Below are 25191 nucleotides of genomic sequence, written 5' to 3' on the forward strand. Positions count from 1 at the left end.
TTAATTGATGTAAATATTGGTTGTAGAATACTGGGTACTCATGAGGTTCTAAGGCTATCTAGCTATGTATGTCCGTTCTACTGTCTGTTGAAAACACGATATGTTCCAAGCGAGAAAAGCTAGCTGGCCGAAATTTTCCATAAATACTCTCTATTGATAAGGTTTGAATGACGATAAGGGATGTCTGCATCGTAAACTCTGCCCTCGATGAATCCGAGAATTATATCTCGAAACATAGATCATGAATATCTGGACAGTGGGCAGTCTTGCATCATCAAGACTCACAACACCAACTTAATAAGGCCGATATGTCTTCTCGATTTGTTTACTGGACATGAGGTCAACCGAGGTAGTGTAATCGCTGATGATTTACACCCCATAGTTTTGGTGTAAAATATCCGAAATATTTTGTCCCACTTGGCACTTAATAGTATTTTAAGAATAATTACTGGGCATTACTATGTCGAAACGTATGGGTTACTTATGTAACAACTATTTTAGAAATTGTTCTATGCGATTTGCCCGCTCTACTGGATCGTAAACTAATATATTTTGGTACAGGACTCTTTCATGATCTAGACTGTCTCAGAGATTTGTCACTGATGAATCTTATCAAATTTGTCAGAAGTTCCAGTTGGTTCTATAGGGACCCAGAAGTGTTATAATGTCATCCGGGTTCATGTACAATTCAAAATTTAAACACACAATCCAACATTTCAAAAGGTTTTACAAAAGTCAAAGCCAAAAAGGTGTTTTTATTTTGAAGTTTTTATTTTGAAATATTTTTCAATATAAATTTATTCTAAGTATTGGGCATTTTTAGCTATGACTAGATATGCGAAGCCCGGGATTTTTTAATGTTAAATCCCGGGATTTTCGGGATTTTCCAAATCCCGTTTTTCATAAATAAATAGGGGAAATTGTCAGTTTTGTGTGCCTTTTTCATGCATTTTGACATTCTACATACCCGAATATCGCAAAGTGATGTTCAGCAAAGTTGTTAAGCTCAACTCCTGCTACAACAAAGGAAAGCGGTATTATTGGTTTTCCTAGAGTGAGGCTCTGGAAAATCAATTCTTCGCTTTTTTTGTAAGTTATCTAACAAAACTCAATTTAAATCCTCTACAAACGAAAATGATTTTATCTCAGATGAACAAAATTAAAATATTTCGATTGTTCAAAGGCTAAAAGATATTATAAAAAAATGTAAAAAACCCAAATAACAATAACGAAAACAAGTTATAATGTAGATTTGCAACTTGCAAAAGAAATGGATCACTTTATTTCTGAAGGAACAAGAGGAAAATACTTGCAGATTTGTTATAAGTATTTGCAAACGGTTTTGCCAATGTGAAATATTTAATGTGAAAGATGTTTTACGGAAGCAGCATATGTCGGAAACAAAATTCGTTCCAGAATGGTAGACGAAACCATAGATGCAATACTATGCTTTTTAGTGTCTTATAAAAATTAATTGCTAAATAAAAAATTTACTTTCAATTGTAAAGACATAATTTTCGGGATTTTAGATTTCCCGAAAATCCCGAATATTACCAAATCCCGATCCCCCGGATTTTCAAAAATCAGTCCCGATTAGCATCTCTAGCTATGACCTTTTCCCTTTTCTCTGGTAATATATGGATTCCGCGCCAAAAGAACTGCTCATTTTTTGAGGCCAAGAACGAATCAAGCCAATTTCGGATACTCTCTTCCAAAATGAAGCGTATCCCAGAGAGAACGTTCTGCTCTCGATCGAAACAAATAGTAGTCTGAACTATAAAGCTGATGAGGCAAAACATCCCAACCACTGCATTCTAAAAACATTTTAACAAGTATTGGATCATGTAGCCGAGCGTTGTCATGATGGAATATTACGGTTTCATATCTGGGTGCATATTTCTGGCGTTTTTCGGCCAATGGTCGCTTCAAACGAATCAATTGCGTTTGGTACAGATTCTCTGTGATGAACTGGCCAGATTTCAGCAGCTCATACCAAATACAGAGCATTACTTCAGCGCCATGGATATTTGGCTTTGATGTCGATTCGGCTGGTTGGCCGGACTTCACATACGATTTCTGATTCTGAATATCAGTTTGAGTGTTAACATGATATATTGTATCCAGCGAGCATTAATCGACCCCATTCGCACCTACCTCCATTCATATTCAGCATCATGGTCGCAGAAAAGTTTGGTTAATAATTAAATGAACATAAATGTGAAATATTCGAGTCGTCTGCAAAATAATAACTATAATTGGAGAAAGTTTCCCACTTATTACACTATGCAACAAATGAAGACTTTTGGAAAAACACAAGATCATGACAGTATAGGTTCGACTCTACTACCAAAGGGTAGTAAAACCCTATACTCAGTTTGTCCATTTTGGTGACCGATTTTTTTTTATGGGCACCCAAAGTTTCTGAAAATCAGTGGGGCCTCTAAAAAAGTTGTCATCAGTTTTTGGTTAACAGCTAATTCAGACTTTGTGATACGGCTCAACTTTATATGACAATAATATAGCTAAGAGTCCGAAAAATAAATTTTGTTAAAATTTGTTTCCAAAAAATAGCTTTTTCGTGCACTTTTGTTGAAAAAATATAGGAAGAAAAATTTATATTTTTTACTTTTTTTAGAATAACTTCCAGGGACAATTAATTTTTCAATAACAATATTTTGCAAAGTTGTAGCTCTGGTAAATCTGAATAACTCTTGTGAACATATCAATGCAATCCGAACATATCTAGGCATTCTAAATAGCTGTCAAAAATCACTTTAGCTTAAAAACTTTAGTTTTTTTACTATTTTTTGACTCTAAAACTAAAATTTGTTGTTAAAAATGTATGTTCGAGTGTATTTTTCTCTATTGTGCTGGAATAACGAAGAATGGGCAGATCATTATCGGTATGATCCGGCGCATCACTTTATCCAATCTTGATCACGCAAGATCGGCTTGATGCAAGATATGAAAAACATCAAAATTTTTGAAAGTGGGCAAGGTTTGTGTAGCTTCTGAAGAGTAAATATAAGCTTTTTATATAAGTTTTCGATATCGGTGGAAACCTTGTGACTTGAAGATTGACATTTTAGTGAAATGAATTAATTTTGAGTTTTTTCGAACGTCATTTACATAAAAAACTAACCATATTTTAAAATGGTGATTTTCTCAATCAGAAAAATAAAAACTTTGAATTAATGTAAAATTTGAACAGTTACAGACATCACAATAAAATTTGGAACTAATATAGATCTAAATGTTCTTAAGTCAATGACATCACTAATGTTGCCATTCTTTGTTTTCAAAAACAGAAATTCCTAAAACGGGGAAAAAGTGTTCCAAAAACTGAGTTTTTTTTAGAAAATAGCCCACTTTGACGTTATTTACAGTAGGATAGTAAAAAGGTTTTGCATATATATAACCAACATATAGGGGGGCTATACAAATATGACGAGTTTTTGAGGATCGGCACTTTGCGTTTTTAGAATTTTTTACTCAAACCTAAAATTTTGTTTCAAAATTGGCCAAGTTTGGATAGGGCTGGGGGGTACAATGTCCGCTTAAGTTAGTCAAATTTTACTTTATACGATTTTGCATTAAATTTTCTTTCCAGATCATGAAAAAATGTATATAGCCACGAAGAAAATTAGTTTTTTATAAAAGAAAAAATATGGGGACTTTTTTGGGAAAAAACTTAAAAAACACACTCATACAAAGTTGAAATATATAAAAAGATGCTTCAACTTTGGATGTGTGTAACTTTTTATAGAGACAAAATAATTGTTATCAGGTTTGTTTTGTTTTCTTTAGAATTTATCGCAAATATACGTCATATATAAAAAACAAATTTCGACCTTTCGTAGGCCCATTATTTATAAAATACAAAAAAATTAAACCTAAATATCTCTTGAACTATAAGAGATAACCTACAGATAAAAGCTCATTCGGATCATAAATGGCTTTTTGGCGATTTTTTTTTAAATGTGTGACATTGAGGGTCCACTCACTGATCTCCATTCCGAAAACCTTAGCCGAGTAAATAATACAGCACAACATAGAATTGATCATACTATTTTAACAAAAAATCTTTGTTTTAGCGTAAAAAATAGTAAAAACGAAAATTGTTAAGGTACAAAGTGATCTTTATGTGCTATTTATAGTGACTAGACACGTTCAGAATGCATTGATATGTTCTCAAGAGTTGTTCAACTTTACAGTAGCTACAACTTTGCTAAATATTGTTAGTGAAAAATTAGGAGACCCTGGAAATTATTCTAAAAAAAGTAAAAAAAAAATTTTTCTTCCTATATTTTTTCAACAAAAGTGCACGAAAAAGCTATTTTTTGGAAAAAAATTTTAACAAAATTTATTTGGCGGAATCTTAGCTATATTATTGCCATATAAAGTTAAGCCGTATCACAAAGTCTGAATTAGCTGTTAACCAAAAACTGATGACACCTTTTTTAGATTCCCAACTGAATTTCAGAAACTTTGTGGGCCCATAAAAAAAAATCGGTCACCAAAATGGACAAACTGAGTATAGGGTTTTACTACCCTTTGGTAGTAGAGTCGAACCTATATAGCCATTATCGTGTGTTTTTTTCACTGTTGCACTGTGTTATTAAATCATATAGTGAGATCCATGAGAAAGTTATTCATCCTCTTTTTTGCAATACACTATCGAACGCCTTAGAATTATTCGGAAGCACTACAATATGAATGGAACGATACCCCTACGGAACACATGAGTGATGGTATTTCATATATTCCGAGTCACTTATTTATGTTGCGATCCACTAGTTAGTTACTGATATTCTTTCAAATGCGGACAGTAGTTGCTTCTTCTCACATTTACAGACTATTTGTATCGCAACATCTTTCGCAATTTATCTACATACAAATATTCAAAGTGTACTTTCTCATTTGTATCATCTTAAAAATTTGACCATCACCATAAAATGAGTGGCCCGAAAAACAACGGGAAAAGCATAAGAATATTGCATGCATGTTAAAGTGCACATACCACAGGTCACGCGGAAGGAAATGGTTTTTCGCACCTTGTTTATAATAAAAGTATTGCTGCAAGTACATGGAAATATTTTTCACACATATTTACCTACACACACACACATATATAAACATAAGTATAAATACATACATATATAGATATGTTTGTAAAAGGATAACAAATACACATATCTATCTGTAAATAACAACTTGAACTCCTTCTCTTGGAAAATTTGACTTCAATAATGTACAGTATCGGTCAAAACATATTGAACAATATTCGCGTTGTAAATTTTTTTCCAATTCCAAAGAAAGTAAAGATTTCAAAAACCACAAATGCACTCTTGAATAAAAATAAATCCTCAAAAAGTAAAACATATAAGAAATCATACGACAAAAAAACATTTTGCTAAACATAAGCAAAATTCTTCAAAACAGCCGCACATCTTTTAGACATACAACTAATAAAATTCTCTATTGTTGTCATTGGAAAGATGACCATGCCTCATTTATAGCTTGTTTGGATCTCGACGTACCTATTCCAGATTTTTCTTTCTATTTACTATTTTCCATACATTTTCTATTGGGTTAAGATCTACTACTGTATGACATTAATGCCTTCCTTTTCTAAAAACCCATTCACTAATTTGGATTTGTGTTTAGGATCATTGTCATATTGATATATTCATTGGTGGACTATTTCAGAATTTCAATATGAAAATAAATTATTTAAATTAAAAAAAAAAAATGTTTTTGCTCATTTACTCAGTGTAGGGTATTGTATTTACTCAGTCGGGCTTGACGGACTATACTTTCTTACTTGTTTTTAATTTAACTTAATTTATAATATTTATATGTTATTGGGAATTTTCTGAATTTCAATTCGAAATTCACAATATCAGAATGAAATTCTCAAATTGGAATTATCAAATTTATTTGGAATTTTGTCAATTTCATTAATTTCAATTTGCAAATCTAAATTATATTTGGAATTGTGCAATATTTTGTTCCAGTCAATTTAATTATATCGGTCTAAAATTTATTTTAATATAAAATCGCAAATAATTTAGTATTATGATTTACTTCTTTATTTGGGAATCAGTGCAGTTTTTCTTGATATTAGTTTAATTCGAAGTTAAGAATGATGTTCAATTGAATTGAAAAATTGTAACGTTAAACTCCTATTATCTTTCTCAAACATTCTTTTTAAGTACAAAAGAAATATTTATCATTTTGTATTTTATAGTTAAATTAGGGTTGAAACTTTTCGTATCTTATAAAGATGGAAGGCATCTGTCGAAATGGCTGTCATTTATTCAATTTGTTTAGTAAAATCACCATGGACGTATAAACCAACACGTGCAAAGGATAAAAGGCAACGATCCGCTCGTTTCGTCCATTTGAATGGGTACTTCAACAAACCAAATTTTCGAATTTGGACGTTACCAATCTATATGAGATCCAAGAGCGTCCAATGCATTCCTAAAAAGTCACTGTTTGATGTGGAGATTGGGCTGGCGACGTCATTGGTCAATATTTCATTGATAACTACTAGGGTATTCATTCGACTAATGATCGTTCGATTAATCGAATAATTTCTTACGAATAATTATTCGAACAATTTAAAATGGCCATTTTCGAATAACGAATAATTCGAACATCTTTATGTCGAATAATCGAATAAAACGAATAAATGTTCATATATATTTAAATTTATTAAATTGCTTAAAATTTTTCATAATTTCAAATTTAAATAAGTAATAAACTTACAAAAATTGTATTGTTTCTAAAATTAGACAAATAACTAAAGATAAGGGAGTCTTTCGATCACTGTAGATGAGTGGTCCGATAGCTCCTTCTATAAATATATAAATAATACTGCAAGAAGTTACAATTCTAAAAACAAATCTTTCAAAATTTGTAACTTAGGACTTGAACCAATGAATATAAGAGGTACAGACTAAAATATTTGTTATTTAGCTGGCGAAATATTAGAAGAATCGCAATTTATAATCAAAATATTAACTTAGATTAAAGTGGAGTTGAATGTGATGGAGAATGTGATTTTGAAACGGTCGTCGAAATTGATATTGAGGATGACATTTATAATGATTACATTGAAATAGATGAAGGCCATGATCTTAAAATATATGTATATAAGTGATATTATTAACCGCGTACGTAAGTGTTGCAAAATATATAATAAATCGAATGATAAACACAAATATTGCATGGAGTTCGTCTTATAGATGATTTTGAACATCGTTGAACATCTTTGTCTAACATGGTAATAAACTTTTTGCGTATTTGTAAATGCGACAATCATGCACTGTCTGACTTCAAATTAGCCACGTTCATTGACAATGATATCAAACTTTGGACAGATTCCCTTTATTGTTTAATTCCCCAAAACCACTTTATTAAGCAAAGATTCGGCAACGTTGATAGAGCTTGATGTATAATACAATTTGTTAGAGATAATTTAGAAATAGTGAATAATTAATTTACTAAAGAATTAGTTACTCAATTTAAAACCCGAATTAATGAACAACTTAAAAAAGTTCTTAATACGTTTATATAGTATTTGAATTCAGGATCATGTCCAACTAGCTCAAATTGTTTAGCATAGCTCCAAAACTGAAACTAAAGGGTTTGCTAGTCAATTGTTTTGTAGATTATTCGGGAGTTAATCTGATCAGAATATTTCTGTTGGAAATTTAATGATGGACTTTGTTTTTAACATTATCAATACTTGAATTGTTAATTTTAAAATTATTTTTTTGTTTTTCTTTAACAATAAAATATTAAAAAACCTACATCAAAACTTCATTTTTTACTTTTTTTAAAAAATTTAAATTATTCGAATAATTCGATTAATTTTAAACGTGTGATCGAATTATTCGAACAAGTTAAAATCTCTTATTCGAATTATTCGTTTTATTCGAACAAGAGAAAAATCGAATAATTCGAATACCCTAATAACTACGCACAGTGGCGCCATTTGAGTTTTGCAAAAATCATAACTTTTGATCCAAATGAGATAAAACAGGTCAACATAAAAAAAGGCTTAACTAACCACTATATAGATTTGATACATCAGGGTTACAAAAATTTAAAATTTTTTTTATTTCTAAAATTGGGTTGTTTCTCCACATAATTTATGATATCGGTTATTCCGATATTGTTAAAATAAACTTATAAAAGTTTAGATTTACATAACCTTTAATCCGTTTATATATTTCGGTTCAATCGGCTCAGTAGTTTCGGAGTTATAATAACAAATTAAAGCAAAAAATATATTTTTTACATGAAAATAGCAAATTTTTTTGTTTTACAAAAATCATGAAAAATCGAAAACGGCAGAAATTATTCACGTTTATTACTTTGTCCCAAAGCCACATGTAATGGAAACAAAACAAGAGATCGATCATAAATATCGATTGATTCTTTTTTAATTTATTCACAATTAAGTGAATTGGCTCAGTTACACAAAATTTTTGTTTTTTGTTTCATATACATAGAATTGAGGAGTTAATGCTCTTCTTTCGATTGATTGAATTTTGAAAACATTTTCCCCAAGCTATGTATAAATTTTCACATATATATTGCATTCCATTCGGCTCAGTAGTTTCGGAGTTATAATACCAAATTGAAGCAAAAAATATATTTCTTACGTGAAAATAGCAATTTTTTTTGTTTTACAAAAATCATGAAAAATCGAAAACGACATAAATAGTTCAGATTTATTGCTTATCGCAAAGCCACATGTAATAGGAACAAAATGAGATATCGATCATAAAAATCGATTAATTCTTTTCGAATTTATTCACAATTAAGTGAATTTGCTCATTTTCATAAAATTGTATGTGCTTAGAAGCGTGTACTTTGAGTGTAAATTTTACATGTGTTTTGCTTTTGTTACAATAAAAAAATTTGCACTTAATGAAAGGCCCTTTATTTCTTGAAATAGTATAAAAGCAATTTTTCCCATGTGTTTTGACCGACACTGTATGTATGTTGGTTTGTATGGATGTGTAGGAACAATTTTATGCCCTAATGAAAATTTGTTATAACTACATACCATCCAAGTAAATATTTTTACAATTTCCTACTCCCATACTAAGTAAAACTGCTGCTGCCTACATGTAATAGTAATATGTACGTGTGATTTTACTCTAGAGTTCTCATGTGTGTGTTTGTTGTAAAATATGCTGGACAGGAAATGATTTAAAAATTTTCATTTAACCACAAGAGACAGCAACAGAAAAGTAACAAAATGTATCTAGAATGAGGAAACTTTTTGCCTTGACACACAAACAACATAAATATGTGTGTAAGTGTGGTTTTTTTGGGCTGCCTTCATCCGAGTATTTATCCTGCATCTAAACTGACCAGTGACTGTTTAAGTGTGTATGTGGTTTTGGACACTATTACTATATGGGGGGCAACACATGTATAGATGACATCACACTCTGGCACAGAGTAATAAACCACAATCCTTTAATTTACAGGTGTCATATAAGGAGTCATTTGCTGTCCATTGTTGGTTTTACTCGCGAGTTATTTTTATTGTCTTTGGAATTATTTATGCAAAATGTTTAACTTGAAAGGTTGAACTGTTTTTTTTTTTGTTCTCCCGGCTTGATATAAAAATTAATCAATTAATAACAAATAACTGTCCAAATTGGTAGGGTTACATATTTTTTATAATAAAAATAAAACAAAATATTGCTTTAATATTTATAAAAATTGCTATCATATAGCAAATATAATAAAAAATGTGAGTGAGGAGTAAAAAAATCCATTTGTACTTATCAATTTGAATAAATGATGCTTGATTTTGTTTCGTTTTTTTGCTGCCATTCAGGGTATTTTATGAATAATTTAACTTGTGTTTTTTTTTCTCTTTTTTGGCAAAACTGATGTATGTGATTTACTTGTTCAGTTTTTTTTCAGTTGGTTCCCAAAAAAGAGTTCATGTCATTTTTATTTTTCTTATTTTTTTTATTTGGTGAGCATCTGTGGTAGTAGTCCATTATGTAAGCCACTTTAGAGTGACATATTGTCGCGAATTTCAAATACACTCATACATCACCAGCTTGTTTAATGTGGTGGCTACGACAGTGTGTTGCATTTAAATAAACGCATTTGATACATTTTGGAATCTCGAAGGCGTAATGATGATTGAAATAATTAAAATCGTTCTTATTTTCTACAAATCACAATATTTCAATGAAATTGAATCCCAGAAGAAAGCCAAGAATAGCTGAGTTTTAAATTGAAATTCACATTGCCCCACAGTGAAGCAAATTTTAAAACAATGGCACTTTTATACTGAACCGATTTGAAAGACTGGAATCTACTAGTTGAGGTCTTTAATTACCGCTATATCTCTCATAGTATACAAAATATTCGCATTCTCAAAAATAAAAAAATATATTGTTACGGTTATACCTTTTAAAAACGGTGGTTGATTTCCTATTAATAAACCGGGTTCTTTTAAATTGTAAATTAGAGCGGCAAGTAGTTTCAAAATTATAACGAATCTTTATTTATTAAAATATACATAAGAACAGTGTTTTTGTACAAATACTTTTTTATAATTCACAATAATAAACACACTAAAATTACGTTTTTAGAACATATTTAACTTATTCATCCGTTTGATGTTAACTCAATCAAGATTCACAATAAACTAACTGGTTGTTGCACCCATTACAACTATTTATACACCAGCGGCATCTTCTAGCAATTTCCAGTATTATATCATTCGCATGGTCTGTTTCCACAATAAGAACTCAGTGCTTCAAAGTTAATGTTGTCAGGCTTATAATCAAGGAAACTAAGAGGATTAAGCCCGTAATTTCGTCTTTAGTTGAGGAATTAATTTTTGCCTAGGTTTAAATATGGAACAGTTCGATCACTTTAATAATTGCGCAAAATATGGATAGGATAATTTTATGTTTCCATTTTCTTTTTTTGACATAAAGCTGCTAAATTTCCTGACAGGTGGAAAATCCGATTCAGAAGAGAATTTTATACTTGGAAAATATAAACGTACAACTACAGCTGCGCTGAGAGATTTATCTTGTATTATTGCCATGGTGATAACCAATCAAACAAAACAAAAAAAAAAACGAGTAAGGGCCTTTTCTTTCAAAAATTCTTTGACTTGACTAGGGCTTTTTTGAAATCGCTATAAATCTGTTATTTGCAATTATACCCTCCGGAAATTTCGAGGCAAGATGCATCTGACATTTGTTTGTGGTTGACGGATATGGCCTGGTTAACATTTTTCTCAAACAAATATGAACCGATGACGCCAGCCAGCCCAAAACTCAACAATTTTGTTTGTTGACGTATTTATTCATCCATAAATGGGCCTAATCGAAGATGATTTTTTAATTAAAATTAAGGTCAGTTTCTAACTGCCCATTTAGTGAACACACACCGTTTTCCATGTACTTTTACTTTCAGCTGATGGGTCTGTTGAATTTTGTACTGATGTAGCCCAAAGTCAAGACACAAAATACGCCAAGTTGTGGTCTACGAAGTGCCGAGTTCTTCTGAGCGATACAAAATCGACTGCCTCGGATTCTCCTGCACACCGTCACGGACAGCGGCTATGTTTTCATTTTTATGATTTGCAAGTGTTGTTGTACGTTATATTCGTCCACGGTGATTTAACAAAGGAAATTGAATAAATGACAGCCAATAATATGGCCTCCATCAACTCTCACATTTCGGAAGTCCCTATTTGAAAACTAGAGTATATAAACTGTATTCCGATGTGCATTCCCCGTTTTCGAATACTAGAACGAATAAACTGAATCCGAAATAAAAAGCCTGTGAAGGACCACTTGGATACATTTTTTATGTTGGAATAAATTCTAAAAAAACCGTTTTCAGTGATGTTCGTCAACTTATCGACCAGTAACTCAATCAGTTGTTGTCCGACTTTAAACGTTTAACGGGTTTGGTAAGAAAACTGATTCCGTTTTAAAATGACGTGCATTTTTTGATACACTTTTTAGTTATATGTATTGTTTTTGTTAAGAATATCTAAAAAAACAAAATTTATCAACTTTTTTGATTTAAGTCGCTTTTCATTGCTTATTTTGAAATAAAAGCTTATAAAAATGTATATATGTATTAGTTCTAAACAAAACATGGTTTTAAATGTTCAAATCGGAAGCAAATTGTAAAAGTTATTGAACTTTCCATTATCACTTTTTTTAATATTTTCTCCCCCAATACATATGAATGAAAAAAAAACTAAAAACTATACAAAAAAAAAATATTTGTACATTTTTTAATTTACAAGGTAAATTTTATCGAAAAAGTTTAATAACTTTTGCACAGAGCTGTAAATGAATCATTCTTTTTTGATTTTAATTCATTATGAATTAGCTAAATTTTGAATTAATTCATTGAATTGAAAAAATGAATTGAATGAAATTTGAATCAATTCAAACGAATTAGACAGAAATGAATTTCAATTCATTTCCAATTCAAATGAATTAGTAAAAATGAGTTGCAATTCATTTACAATTCATTTGAATTGAATTGATTTTGAATTAATTCAAATGAATTAGAAAAAAGAATTAGCAATTCAAATGAATGATTAAAAAATGAGTTGCAATCAATTAAATTCAATCTCTAGGGGGAATGAAAGATTTCTCCTACCAAAATGAAAATATCCAGTACAAAAATTGAAAAGCTTTGTCCTGTATACGCGCCTGATCAATGAAAACATGGTGTTTGGAGTTTATTTCTTCAAGAAGAACTGATTTTTATTTTGAAATACGCTGAACGACAAAACATATTAAATATTCAAGAAGCAATTAATAATTTTTTAAATTTTGTGACAATGTATGTAGTTCAAAACACAATTGAGTTTCATAAATAAGGCTAATTAGATTTAATTAGAATGCATCATTCACCTTAAACAACAATAGCTTTTCAAAATTATCATCTGAAAGAAATCCACGTTTAGGGATGTTTAGAATAGAGGCGTACGAAAATAATCGTTCAACACCAGCTGACGATGGTAACGGCGCATTATATTTAAAGGAAGACTTTTTAACCGTCGATTAATTATACTGCATACTTACTGACATTGAAGAATCTGCTAAATATGCTGCGAATTTCGCGTCGGAGTTGGAAATGAATTGCTAATTTTTTTTCTAATTCTAATTAATAGTTTGAATTAATTCAAAATCAATTCAATTCAAATGAATTATAAATGAATTGAATTAATTCAAAATCAATTCAATTCATTTGAATTGAAAACGAATTGCAATTCATTTTTACCAAATTAATTTGAATTAATTCAAAATCAATTCAATTCATATGAATTGGAAACGAATTGCAATTCATTTTTACCAAATTCATTCGAATTGACTCAAATTTCATTCAATTCATTTTTTTGTGTGAATGATTCGCGAATTAATTCAAAAATGAGTGATTCATTTACAGCTCTGCTTTTGCAAATATAAACCTATTTTAACAAGTAATGTCTCATTTTTGTCTATATAAATTTTATTTAAAAATTTTCGAATTGTTTTGTTAAATTTTAATATTTTTTTTTGTTTTTTTAATATTTAGCGAAAAAAACTTTTGGTAAAAAAAAAATCGGGTTAAAAAATATTTTTTCCGATTTTGACCTATTGTAGTTCCAACTTACTATGGTTTTATATACGTCATTGCAAAGGTTTGAAATATCTATCATTAGATATCCATATTGTCCATATTAATGACTTAGTACTTCAGATATAGGTCAAAAATAGGTAAAAAATAGAGATTGTCCTGGTTTTTTCCTCATATCTCAGCCATTTACTTACCGATTTTGATGATTTTAAATAGCAAACTTCTCGAAAGCATGTCTGACAGAATTATCGAAGATTTGGATGCCGAAGATTATCTGGTGTCTTCAGAAAATTGATTTCAACAGACAGACAGACGGACATGGCTTAATCGACTCCGCTATCTATAAGGATCCAGAATATATATACTTTATAGGGTCAGAAATGAAAAATATAGAAATTACAAACGGAATGACAAACTTATATATACCCTTCTCACGAAGGTGAAAGGTATAATAAAGCGAAACTTTTTATAAAAATTTACACAATTTTTTGCAATATACATTTCATGCATACGTTTTATGAAAGCTTTATTCTTTGCCTAGCTAAAAATGTGTGATTTACGACCTACCCTAAAACAGTTTTTTTAAAAAAAAATAACTCAAAATTTTTAAAATGTTTCAAAATCTTTGAAAATGGTTTTAAGTTTGCAAGTTTTGATAAAAAGTGTTATTATTTAAATTAGTGACTGCCTTTATTTAATTTATGGGCACTATATAATCTAGTAAATTTATGTAGATACAACTTTTACACACTTAAATACATGTGTCATAAAATACTCGTATAAAGGATTGTGTGCGTGTTTGTGTGTGTTTCCTTACATAAAAAAAGGAGTAAATAAATAAATCTAAGAATATCAAATCAAATATCTAAAATACACTTGTAAAACATGTTTAAAATCTATTTCCGTTTCCGTGTAATAAAGATGCAGTGTTGTTCTCGTTGTTTATGTTTAGCTTGTACAAAGAGTTTAAAATAGAAGAATTCATGTACTACTTCTGATTCAATCAGCGTTTCAATGATTCAGTGGTTTTGTTCCTTCAAAGGATACTCAAATATATTTTGTTTTATTTTAGCGATACCATATTTATGTGTTTTTGTATTTTTTTTAGATTTTAGTAATATTTATGATGTTTTTGCCACAATATACAGATGTTAGACATGTTTACGCACGTCTTTGCCAATAGAAAATACTAGCAAGATGTATAAAATGTATAAAAAATTTATAAAATTCAGCACATTTTTTTTATTTGGTTTATAAAAAGCCTAAACATTAAAAATAAGGAGTTATAGAAAATACAAGGTCGGCATTGAAAATATTATAGGGAAAAGAGAAAAATGAGAAGTGCATGCAAAATAAGTTTATGGAAATTATGGTTTGTGAATTTAAGTGCATGGTATTAACATTTGAAAAGGATTTCGGGCATTTAACCACCACTTTTTATAGCATTGCTGGCCTATGTCACGAATAACACCAACAATGTTGTCCTCCAAGGCGTCAATCGTTGCTGGTAAACCAGTGAGTTCACGTGGGTCCACAGGAAATAATCGAGACGTGTCATATCGCAAAACCTTGGTCCATTTCTCGAAATCAAGTTTTCGCAAAATTTTTATTTCTATAAATAAAATGCATGTATCGCCATCCTGTTGAAACCACATCTCTCCCTGATCAATGTCATCCATATTTTGAAACAAAAAAATCATTGGTAATGTTGAGGTAACGATTTCCTTGACCATAACGCGAGCTCTGGCTTTATTTTTGAAGAAGTAAGGTTCGATGATGCCACCAGAGTGTATCATCAAAAGATTCCATTTTCTGAATGTAATGGTGTCACTTCTTATGCGTCAATTTTGTTTATTAACTAACCCATTACGCCAGAAATGAGCATCATCGTAGGCTATAAGTTGGGCGAATCGAAGTCTGATTTTCAGATGTTAGACATGTAAAGTAAATTTTAATAATTTTTTAACATTGTTCAAGAGTCAATCTATTCATGATGATTTGTCAGATAATAAATGTCAAAATGTGAGCGCAGTATGACAGTTAACCCTTTTGTAAGTTGTATCGGGCTTAAAAAACACCCTTTATATACTATAAATATAATTCAAAAACTAAAACTAACTAATTAAGTCTTCATAATAAACTTCTATTGTAATTTTGTTTATCTTTTTCTACGTCAGTAAATCTTTGAAAAAAATCATTGCTATACTTATGAGATCTCAACATTTTTATTTAGGCACTTCTGAATTTAATCTTTGAATTTATGCTAAGTGTTATAACAGTTTTAGTTATGATCAGGGATGTCATTTATTAGAGTCATATTTTAATCAAATAAAAGTTTTTTATTTTTTGATTATTCGAGTGATCGATTATTTTTAAAATTTTCTAGATTATTCGAATGAATAACGAGTAAACAATATTTTTCGAACAATATGTCATGAATTCCAACAAAGAGAAAAAAATACTCTTCTGATTTTTCACCATATTCAGAAAATTAGGGCTGTCATTTTTTCTTTTTCCGCACTTTTTCATTTCCCGGGAAATCGGGATTAATTTTGAAATTTCACGGTATCCCAAATTATTCAATTTTAAGAATGAAGACTTCGTTAATAAGCTAAAAAATGTATTTGGTTTTAAAATAAAAAAAAAAAATCAAATAAAAATTTAATATAAAGAGATAAACTGATTCGATTTCTAATTTTGGTTATATACAAACCTGTCAATATTAAACAAAATTCAATTCCACGGAAGGTGGTTTTATTCCAAAAAATTTCGTTTTATTCTTTGTGAAAAAGCTAAACACTTTAGATCGAAATAGAATTCTGCGACTGCACTAGTTTTTAGAATAATTTGAATAATGAACTTGTTATTGGTCTATTTGGGTTAAATTTTTGTTGTTGTCTTAATCTTCTTCATTTGATTTGGAGCTTTAAGCATATTTTAGAGAAAGTCAATTAAAAAAACACATCACATAAAACTAAGGAAAAAATTCCCGTGAAATTTTGCGGAATTCCAGGGATTTACCGTGAAAAACTCTAGTTGTCATTCGAACAAGCGATTAAAAATATATTTTTCATTCTTCGAAATAGTTGTTCGACTTCTTTTGCCTTTTTTCTTCCTGATCCAGGTTTTTTTCAATGTTCAAGTCTTCCTTATACTGTTTAAAACGCTGCACAGTGGTATGAGAGAAAAAAAGAGGGAAATAAATCTGTAACTTCTAAACCCTTAGTCCGATTTTAATGAAATTGCACATGCACAAAGGGGAAGTGTTGTTGAGTTTAAGTTTTGAATCTGGACCTCATGAGCCCGTCAGGCTCATATAGAATTTTCTCATCGAGCACTACATAAAACCTCGTCGTAGCTATCAGTTATCTCTTATAGCTTAGGAGATATTCGCATTTGAAAATTAAATTTTCAAAATTTTTACCCACCCTACTCCAGTTTTTTTATGACCGCGGTTCCAAATATTTCCCGATTTTCTCCATTTTTCTTTCATAGGATTAACAACCCAGGAAAAATTATTTCCTAGTTATTTCATGCATTCTTTTGTAAGGAGTGGTGGTTACCCAGCACATTATTTTATTTACTAGAATAAGTACTTATTTTTATGCAGGCTGGTAATGAACTTTTGCATTTAGCACAGCTATCTAGTGTGTTTGACTGGAAAACGGGAGGTTAGTGGTTCGACACCTGTCAAAGCCATTAATTTTTTTGTTCATATCATATTAATTTATATGTTGATGTTAAAACTATTGTTAACTTACAATAAAATAACTCATACATGGAGCAGTGAGTTAGCAGCTTGACTATCAAACACAAGCAAATAATGTGACTGTTCGATTCCCACACAAGGCAATATTTTTTGTGTTTTTTTTTTAGCTACATATTCTTGTTGTGAATTTACTACTTATTTCTCAACTGATTGTAAGTACATTTGTAAGCTTGACCCCTGAATTTTTTAAAAATCTCGAACAACGGTAAGTAGTGTTTCAGTCAAATAATAAGTAGTTATCGCTTTGCTCCAATTATACTTGCTGGCTTACTAGGTAAGCAAAGTTTTTGCTGGGAACAGATGTATATATCAAATAAAGAAAGTATTGTTTCAAAATCATGTCTGAGTCCAAATTTACATGCATTTGATTTTAAAAAAAATTAAAAAAGGCGATTTTTCGTACTTTTTTTCTTTTTAAGTTATCTAAAAAATTTCTAAAAGGATGTATAATGAGTTTATACTTTTTGAAAAGCTAACTTTACACCAAATATTTTAAATGAAAAAAAATTATAATTTTTGATACCGTAAAATTCAACTTTAGGGCAAAAATTCTCAAATCGCATAGTCGATATCAAAATATAGTAACCCATTTTAGATGGCCCAATATGTTCTTAATTATTTTGTAAAGGGTTCCGATAACCCCGCCCCTGGCATGGATATTATAGCCAAATAACGAAAATATCCCATTTTTGGAATTTTTCAATACTTTTTTGGGAATTGCGGGATTCGTGATTACAAATTTCAAAATTTGTTTTTATTTTTCCATTTTCAATAAAAAAATCTATATATGTAAGTGTAAAATTTCATTAAAAAATATTCATAAATAAAAATTTTATTACAATTTGAAAAATTTGTATCTATGCAAAAACTTAATAAAAAGCATTTTTTGTCATATTTTTCAAAAAAATATTCCATGAATTTTTTAATTGTCAAAAGTTATATACATTGTTGAAAAGTAGACAAAATCCTCTATCCATTGATATATAACATGTCTACATGGCAAATTAATTAGGGAAAACTTAACAACTCGCAGAGAATATACCTAACATGAAGCCCGGCCAACCAGCCGAATCGACACCAAAGCCAAATATCCATGGCACTTAGGTAATTCTCTGTATTTGGTGGAAGCAAAAGGGTCCTATCTATTATTAGCTGCTTAAATCTGACCAGACCATCACAAGGAATCTGTACCGAATGCAACTGATTCATTTGAAGCGATCTAATGCCCAGAATATGACGCCAGATATGAAATCGTAATATTCCATCATAACAACGCTCGGCCATATTATGCAATACCTGTTAAAAACTATTTTGAATGAAGTGGTTGGGAAGTTTTGCCTCACCCGCCTTATAGTCCAGACTTTTCCCCGTCCTAATACTATTTGTTTTGATCGATACAGAACGCTCTGTCTGGGATACGCTTCACTTTGGAACAGAGTATCTGATATTGGCTTGATTCGTTCTTGGTCCCAAAAGATGTGTAGTTCTTTTGGCTCGGAATCCATATGTGGCCAGAAAGATGGAGTTTCTGTTCTATATCATCTATATTGTTTATTATTAATTGGAAAATCATTCTAACTCTATTGCAGATAATTCAACCTCTCCTAGGGTAGTCTCACGATTTTCGTTAAACAAAAATCTATTGGAAAATGAAGGTCGTTTCTAATCAAATTTTGAATGTAACCAACTTGAAATACAATTCTATTGGTCTTGTTTCATTGATTATAGTTTTGTATAAATATTCAATATATCGTCTTCTAAAATGCAAAATAACGTAACAACAAAACTGGCATAATCTAAAGTTTAATAGTTATTGATGAATAACTTAAGTAATAATAAATAATTTTAATTTGAAAATAAGTTTATATCACAGATACTTTTAATTTTGCAAAGGTTTTTTGTCCATAATTTTAACAAATTTTGAAATGATGTTACTTTATTTTGCATTTCAGGTGACGATTTGTATTATATAGACTATTTATGCTGGGATCTCAAACTTATTTTTAAAATTAACTATTCATGATCATTTTTCCCGTTTTCTAAATCGCTCTCCCTAATTGTTATACTCGTACCTACATATATATACAAACGTCATTAATTTATTAATTTACAGTTAGTTTATCTTTACGTCATAAATAATACATGTTTATCTTCATTTGACTACTTAAATGTGTCCAGAGATTTGTTTTATATTCCTACATTTATTACGTTCTTGTTTTATTTTCAGGAAATCGCTGCGATTCTTATCAGTTTTGATAAACACAATGAGTGGCAGTCGAAAGAAGTTAAAACAAGGTGAGTCATTTCGTTGATTATTTTTTTTTTTGTTATTGCTGCTGTGAAATGCAAGGAAAATTTATAAATAAATTATGAAAAGATTATAATATTTTGTAATAGGGATATAAACGTTATTTGTTGTTAAATTAATATGTAAAGAATCATCAAGCATTTGTAAATATTACATAAATCAAAAGTGCATTGTTATTGCAATGCAACAACATTTCTTTGATGTTCATTCACAAAATCAAAAAAGATTTTGCTATGTCAATTTTAATTACACAGAAGAAGATGCAGTACATGTTTGTGGGCGCCTTTAGTTCGGAATGGAGTCTCAAAGACACACAGCGAAAACAGATTCGTGATAGCAACCGAATTTGTTGCAAATCGACCGAATTTTATAGTTGTGGCTACCAAATTTTATAAGGGGTAATAAAAGTTTGTTTGCTTCAAGCGAAATTCTTCTTTGTCAACTGATTTTCTGTTGATAGAACCGAAAAATTCTATGTGTGCAACCAAATCATTCGATTGGCAACAAATTCGGTTGCTAATACGAATCTATTTTCTCTGTGCATGTTCAGAAGGTTGAAACAAAGTGGACTTAGCACTAAGCTCACGATTTCTTTAATGTTTAATGGAAAAAATAAAATTTTCAATTGAAACATTTTAACTATTTTGAATTGCATTTAACATTACAGGCCGAAAAGTGGTTCCCTTTTGTTGTATTCACGTAAAAAGGTGCGCTACCGACGTGATGGCTACTGTTGGAAAAAACGTAAAGATGGCAAAACTACAAGAGAAGATCATATGAAACTTAAAGTACAAGGCACTGAGGTAAGTAGAACAACAGGCGAAGATCTGTTTTTATATAAATAATTTCAATTTGAAGGTTTTATTACTTAAGTTACAAATATGTTAAGCATTTTTTTAAAGTTATGAACATATTAGGCAATTAGCCATGATTTTTATGTTTTGTTTGCTCTCTCCATATTCACACTTCCTGGCTGTTGTAATTCTGTAAGTAAGGAGTTGAAATGACCAACCAACAAACATATTCCATTACATTACATTACATTCCGTTTCCTAAGTGTTTTTAAGTACCGGCAAATTAGCGTCGTTTATTAGGATTTTCTTTGGAATTAATTTACGACTTAATAAAGAATACAATTAGAAAAAATTACAAAACCAGGAGCAAGAAAAAACGGCTGAGATTTGTTTCCTTTTGTTTTCCTTTTTCAAATAAACATGCACGAGTATGTTTGTTTATCTTTGAATTAAATTTTTTGCTATTTTGCTCCACACTATGGTGTTTGTTATATTTTTATTATTTTCTTTCTTTCGTTTTGTTTTTAATTTTGGGGAAATGCCATGAATTATGATTTCCTAACGGAAACATGCTAAATTACTAGTCAAGAAAAAAAAAATCACACACTTGCGATTTTTTTTTATTTATTTATTTATGTTTTTGTTTAAGGGTTAAATTTTAGATTGTTTTTTTCTTTGTTTTAAGAGTCCTACCGAAGTCCTACATTATTTTCCATCGTTTATCTTGAAAGACTTAACAAATTTCTTATTTATTAGATTCATTTTAAACACAGGGCAACAAAATCAAAAAAATTTAGCGGCATTAAACCACTACACAATTTCGATGTATAGTGGTTCCAGTAGTACAAATATGGTACAAATTTTAAATTCTATGGAGAAGTTTTTTTTTAAATTTTTTTTCTTCTAAAATTGTTAATTTTTTTAGATGTTTCTCCACATAATTTATGATAATTCAAAAAGGGTTAGTCCGATATTATTGAAGTAAACTTAGAAAAGTTAAAATTTATATAGTCTTCAATCAGTTTATATATTACGTTTTAATCGGCTCAGTAGTTGCGGAGTTATAATAACAAATTGAAGCAAAAAATATATTTTTTACTTGAAAATAGCAAATTTTTGTATTTTAAAAAAAACAAGAAAAATCCAAAACGTCAGAAATTATTTAGGTTTATTACTTTGTCAGAAAGCCACATGTAATGGAAACAAAACAAGAGATCGATCATAAATATCGATTGATTATTTTTGAATTTATTCATAATTAAGTGAATTAGCTCAGTTTCACAAAATTTTTGTTTTTTGTTTGATATACATAGAATTGAGGAGTTAATGTCATTCTTTCGATTGATTGAGTTTTGAAAACATTTTCCACATGCCATATACAAATTTTCACATATATATTGCGTTTCAATCGGCTCAGTAGTTGCGGAGTTATAATAACTAGGGGGCGGATTTTCATGCAATTATTATTGGAAAATATGCGCCTAAAATTTGCTTCAAAAAAATCAAAATATGAACTAAAAATTTAAAAAATATGCACTTATATTTTTGTGCCAGCAGTTAGAACTCTTTAAATTATACCAGGAATTAAACAATTAAAGTTCTAAAACTATTTTTAACATAACTTTTCTTCTGAAAAAACGATGTAATATCTTGGTATGAATACTTGTATAAAGCCATAGAGGTTCTATATTGTGACTTTCCTTTTAAAATCATCAATATTTTGATCGTGCTGTAAAGTAGCATCCAACCTTATTTTTTATCTCGTAATAACCCAGAAATTAAGCAATTAGAAATTGTTAATAATGTCTGATCACTTGGCTGACTACAATTTATATATTTTGGGTCATTTGACGAGCTATTTGTAATGCAGAGAGAAGTCAATTGGTTACTTTATACATCGCATGTAATCTAGCATAAAGACAACTGTCACTTAAGTGTCTATGTAATCTATAGTGTAGGTACTTTAAACGTGTAGTGCATTTGTCTCTAAGTTATCCAAAATCACTAGTTTACGACAGTCTCGTAGAACGGCTTAGAAATGACTGTCAGGAGCGGTTAAGCTAAACTTTTTTGAAGAAAAATTTTTTGAAATGATAATTTTCAATTACTGATGGAGAAATGAAGAACTTAATGCTAGTTTTTCGATGTCGAACGAAGTTAGTCGATAAAATTTACTGCTATTTCTATAACAAATTCGACAAAAAAATGTTTGTCGAAACAATGTATTGCCCATTAACGACAAAAAATTATATTTTTATTAAAAATTGGCATAAGATGCATATAAATATGCATTTTGAAGTAAAATATAACAAAATATGCATTATCAATAAAATATGCAAAAATATGCACTAACAAATCGATGCCATTTTGCAGCAAAATGTGCGATTCGGATAGATAATTAGTCTACATTGTATTTGGACGTTCGAGAAAAAACATGCATTTGCATATAAATCCGCCCCCTAATAATAACAAATTGAAGCAAACAATATATTTTTTACTTGAAAATAGCAAATTTTTGTGTTTTAAAAATCAAGAAAAATCCAAAACGGCAGAAATTATTTAGGTTTATTACTTTGTCCCAAAGCCACATGTAATGGAAACAAAACAAGAGATTGATCATAAATATCGATTGATTCTTTTTGAATTTATTCACAATTAAGTGAATTAGCTCAGTTTCACAAAATTTTTGTTGGATATACATAGAATTGAGTAGTTAATGTTCTTCTTTCGATTGATTGAATGTTAAAAACATTTTCCCCATGCTATGTACAAATTTTCATATATATATTGTGTTTTAATCGGTTCAGTAGTTTCGGAGTTATAATAACAAATTCAAGCAAAAAATATATTTTTTATGTAAAAATATCCAATTTTTTTGTTTTAAAAAAATCATGAAAAATCGAAAACGGCAGAAATTATTTAAGTTTATTACTTTGTCCCAAAGACACATGTAATGGAAACAAAACAAGAGATCGATCATAAATATCGATTGATTATTTTTGAATTTATTCACAATTAAGTGAATTAGCTCAGTTTCACAAAATTTTTGTTTTTTGTTTGATATACATAGAATTTAGGAGTTAATGTTCTTCTTTCGATTGATTGAATTTTGAAAACATTTTCCACATGCAATATACAAATTTTCACATATATATTGCGTTTCAATCGGCTCAGTAGTTTCGGAGTTATAATAACAAATTGAAGCAAAAAATATATTTTTTACATGAAAATAGCAAATTTTTTTGTTTTAAAAAAATCATGAAAAATCGAAAACGGCAGAAATTGTTTAGATTTATTGCTTTATCGCAAAGCCACATGTAATAGGAACAAAATGAGATATCGATCATAAAAAAACGATGGAATATTTTCGAATTTATTCAAAATTAAGTGAATTCGCTTATTTTCAGAAAATTGTATGTTCTTACAAGCGTGTACTTTGAGTGTAAATTTTACATGTGTTTTGTTTTTGTTAAAATTTTTGTTACAATATTACTTCAATGATATCGGACTAACCGTTTTTGAGTTATCATAAATTATGTCGAGAAACATCTAAAAAAATTGTTAATTTTAGAAAAAAAAAATATTTAAAAAAAAAATCGATCCATAGAATTCAAAAATCTATATAGTGGTTAGTGAAGCATTTTTTTTGCTGTTGAACTGTGTTATTATAGAACCAGAGACTGACAAATCTGGAATCATCGCTCTATCTTTTATCTAAATCCTACCAAGGAAAAGGGCTGGATATAAACCCAGCTTAAATGGTATTGGTGCCATTCATTAGGCGATTTACGATCTGAATAATCCAAAGGTTGATGGAATAATCCATTCGCTATACGATATTGCCAAATATCTGGGGCTGATATTGGCTAGCAAACTTAATTGGTATCTGAATAATCTGTCTCTAGCTGAAGAATAAAGTTTGAAATTGAATCATCAAGGAAGACTCAAACGTATCATGACAATGATGATGATCACGATAAGGAGAGGTCTAAGAACAACCCCAGCCAAGACACTGTTTGTAATCCTTTGCCTCTAGATATTTCATAGCTGAGGAATAAAGTTTGAAATTGAATCACCAAGGAAGACTCAAACGTATCATAGCACATAAGGCACTGTTTGCAATCCTGGTTACTTCCGGTTACTTCCTGATATTTCAGCAATGCAAATCGCTGTCAATACTGCATGAGGCTGCCTGAAACTGGTTCATGGACATGCTCAAATTATTGGTAGGAACAATAATCGAAACGCTCTTTGATCCCGGATTTGTGATGAAGATACCTGAAAGATCAGTATGTAGCAATAGCATGCATATTTTGAAGAATCCCATCCAAATTTTAACAGACGGCCGGATATCGCGGTGTAGAGTTGGATGTAGATTTACTAAATTTGAGATTACATTTTGGCCGACCGTATTGAAAACAGTTGCCAGTTGTCGGTTTATCTCTCTCTCTCTCCATGAGGGTAAACTGTTAATATAACGAGAGTTAATCTCTTTGTCAATGAAGGATGGCGGAAAAAATCCACTGACATCGAATCCGAAAAAAACTCGCCCTATTTGAATGCTCAGAGAGTGATCCATCCAAAGATGTCAGCGCAATTTTTACATGACGGGTAGAGTTGAATATGGCTCTTACTGAGCTCTGCTGATCTTAGATCTCTGTAGTAAA

The 25191-nt window shown here is 30.0% G+C and overlaps 1 protein-coding gene across 3 annotated transcripts in view; it reads left to right on the top strand.

The window, feature by feature from the left end:
• Camta (Calmodulin-binding transcription activator) overlaps positions 1 to 25191 on the top strand; it is a 211387-nt gene that overhangs the window by 152747 nt on the left and 33449 nt on the right. For all 3 annotated transcript variants that reach the window (XM_065511212.1, XM_065511214.1, XM_065511213.1), the window contains 2 exons: positions 19650 to 19717; positions 20398 to 20533. In XM_065511212.1, the coding sequence (XP_065367284.1) occupies positions 19650 to 19717; positions 20398 to 20533 (204 nt within the window). The remainder of the gene's footprint in view (positions 1 to 19649; positions 19718 to 20397; positions 20534 to 25191) is intronic.

Source organism: Calliphora vicina, chromosome 5, assembly GCF_958450345.1.
Source record: "Calliphora vicina chromosome 5, idCalVici1.1, whole genome shotgun sequence".
NCBI lineage: Eukaryota > Metazoa > Arthropoda > Insecta > Diptera > Calliphoridae > Calliphora > Calliphora vicina.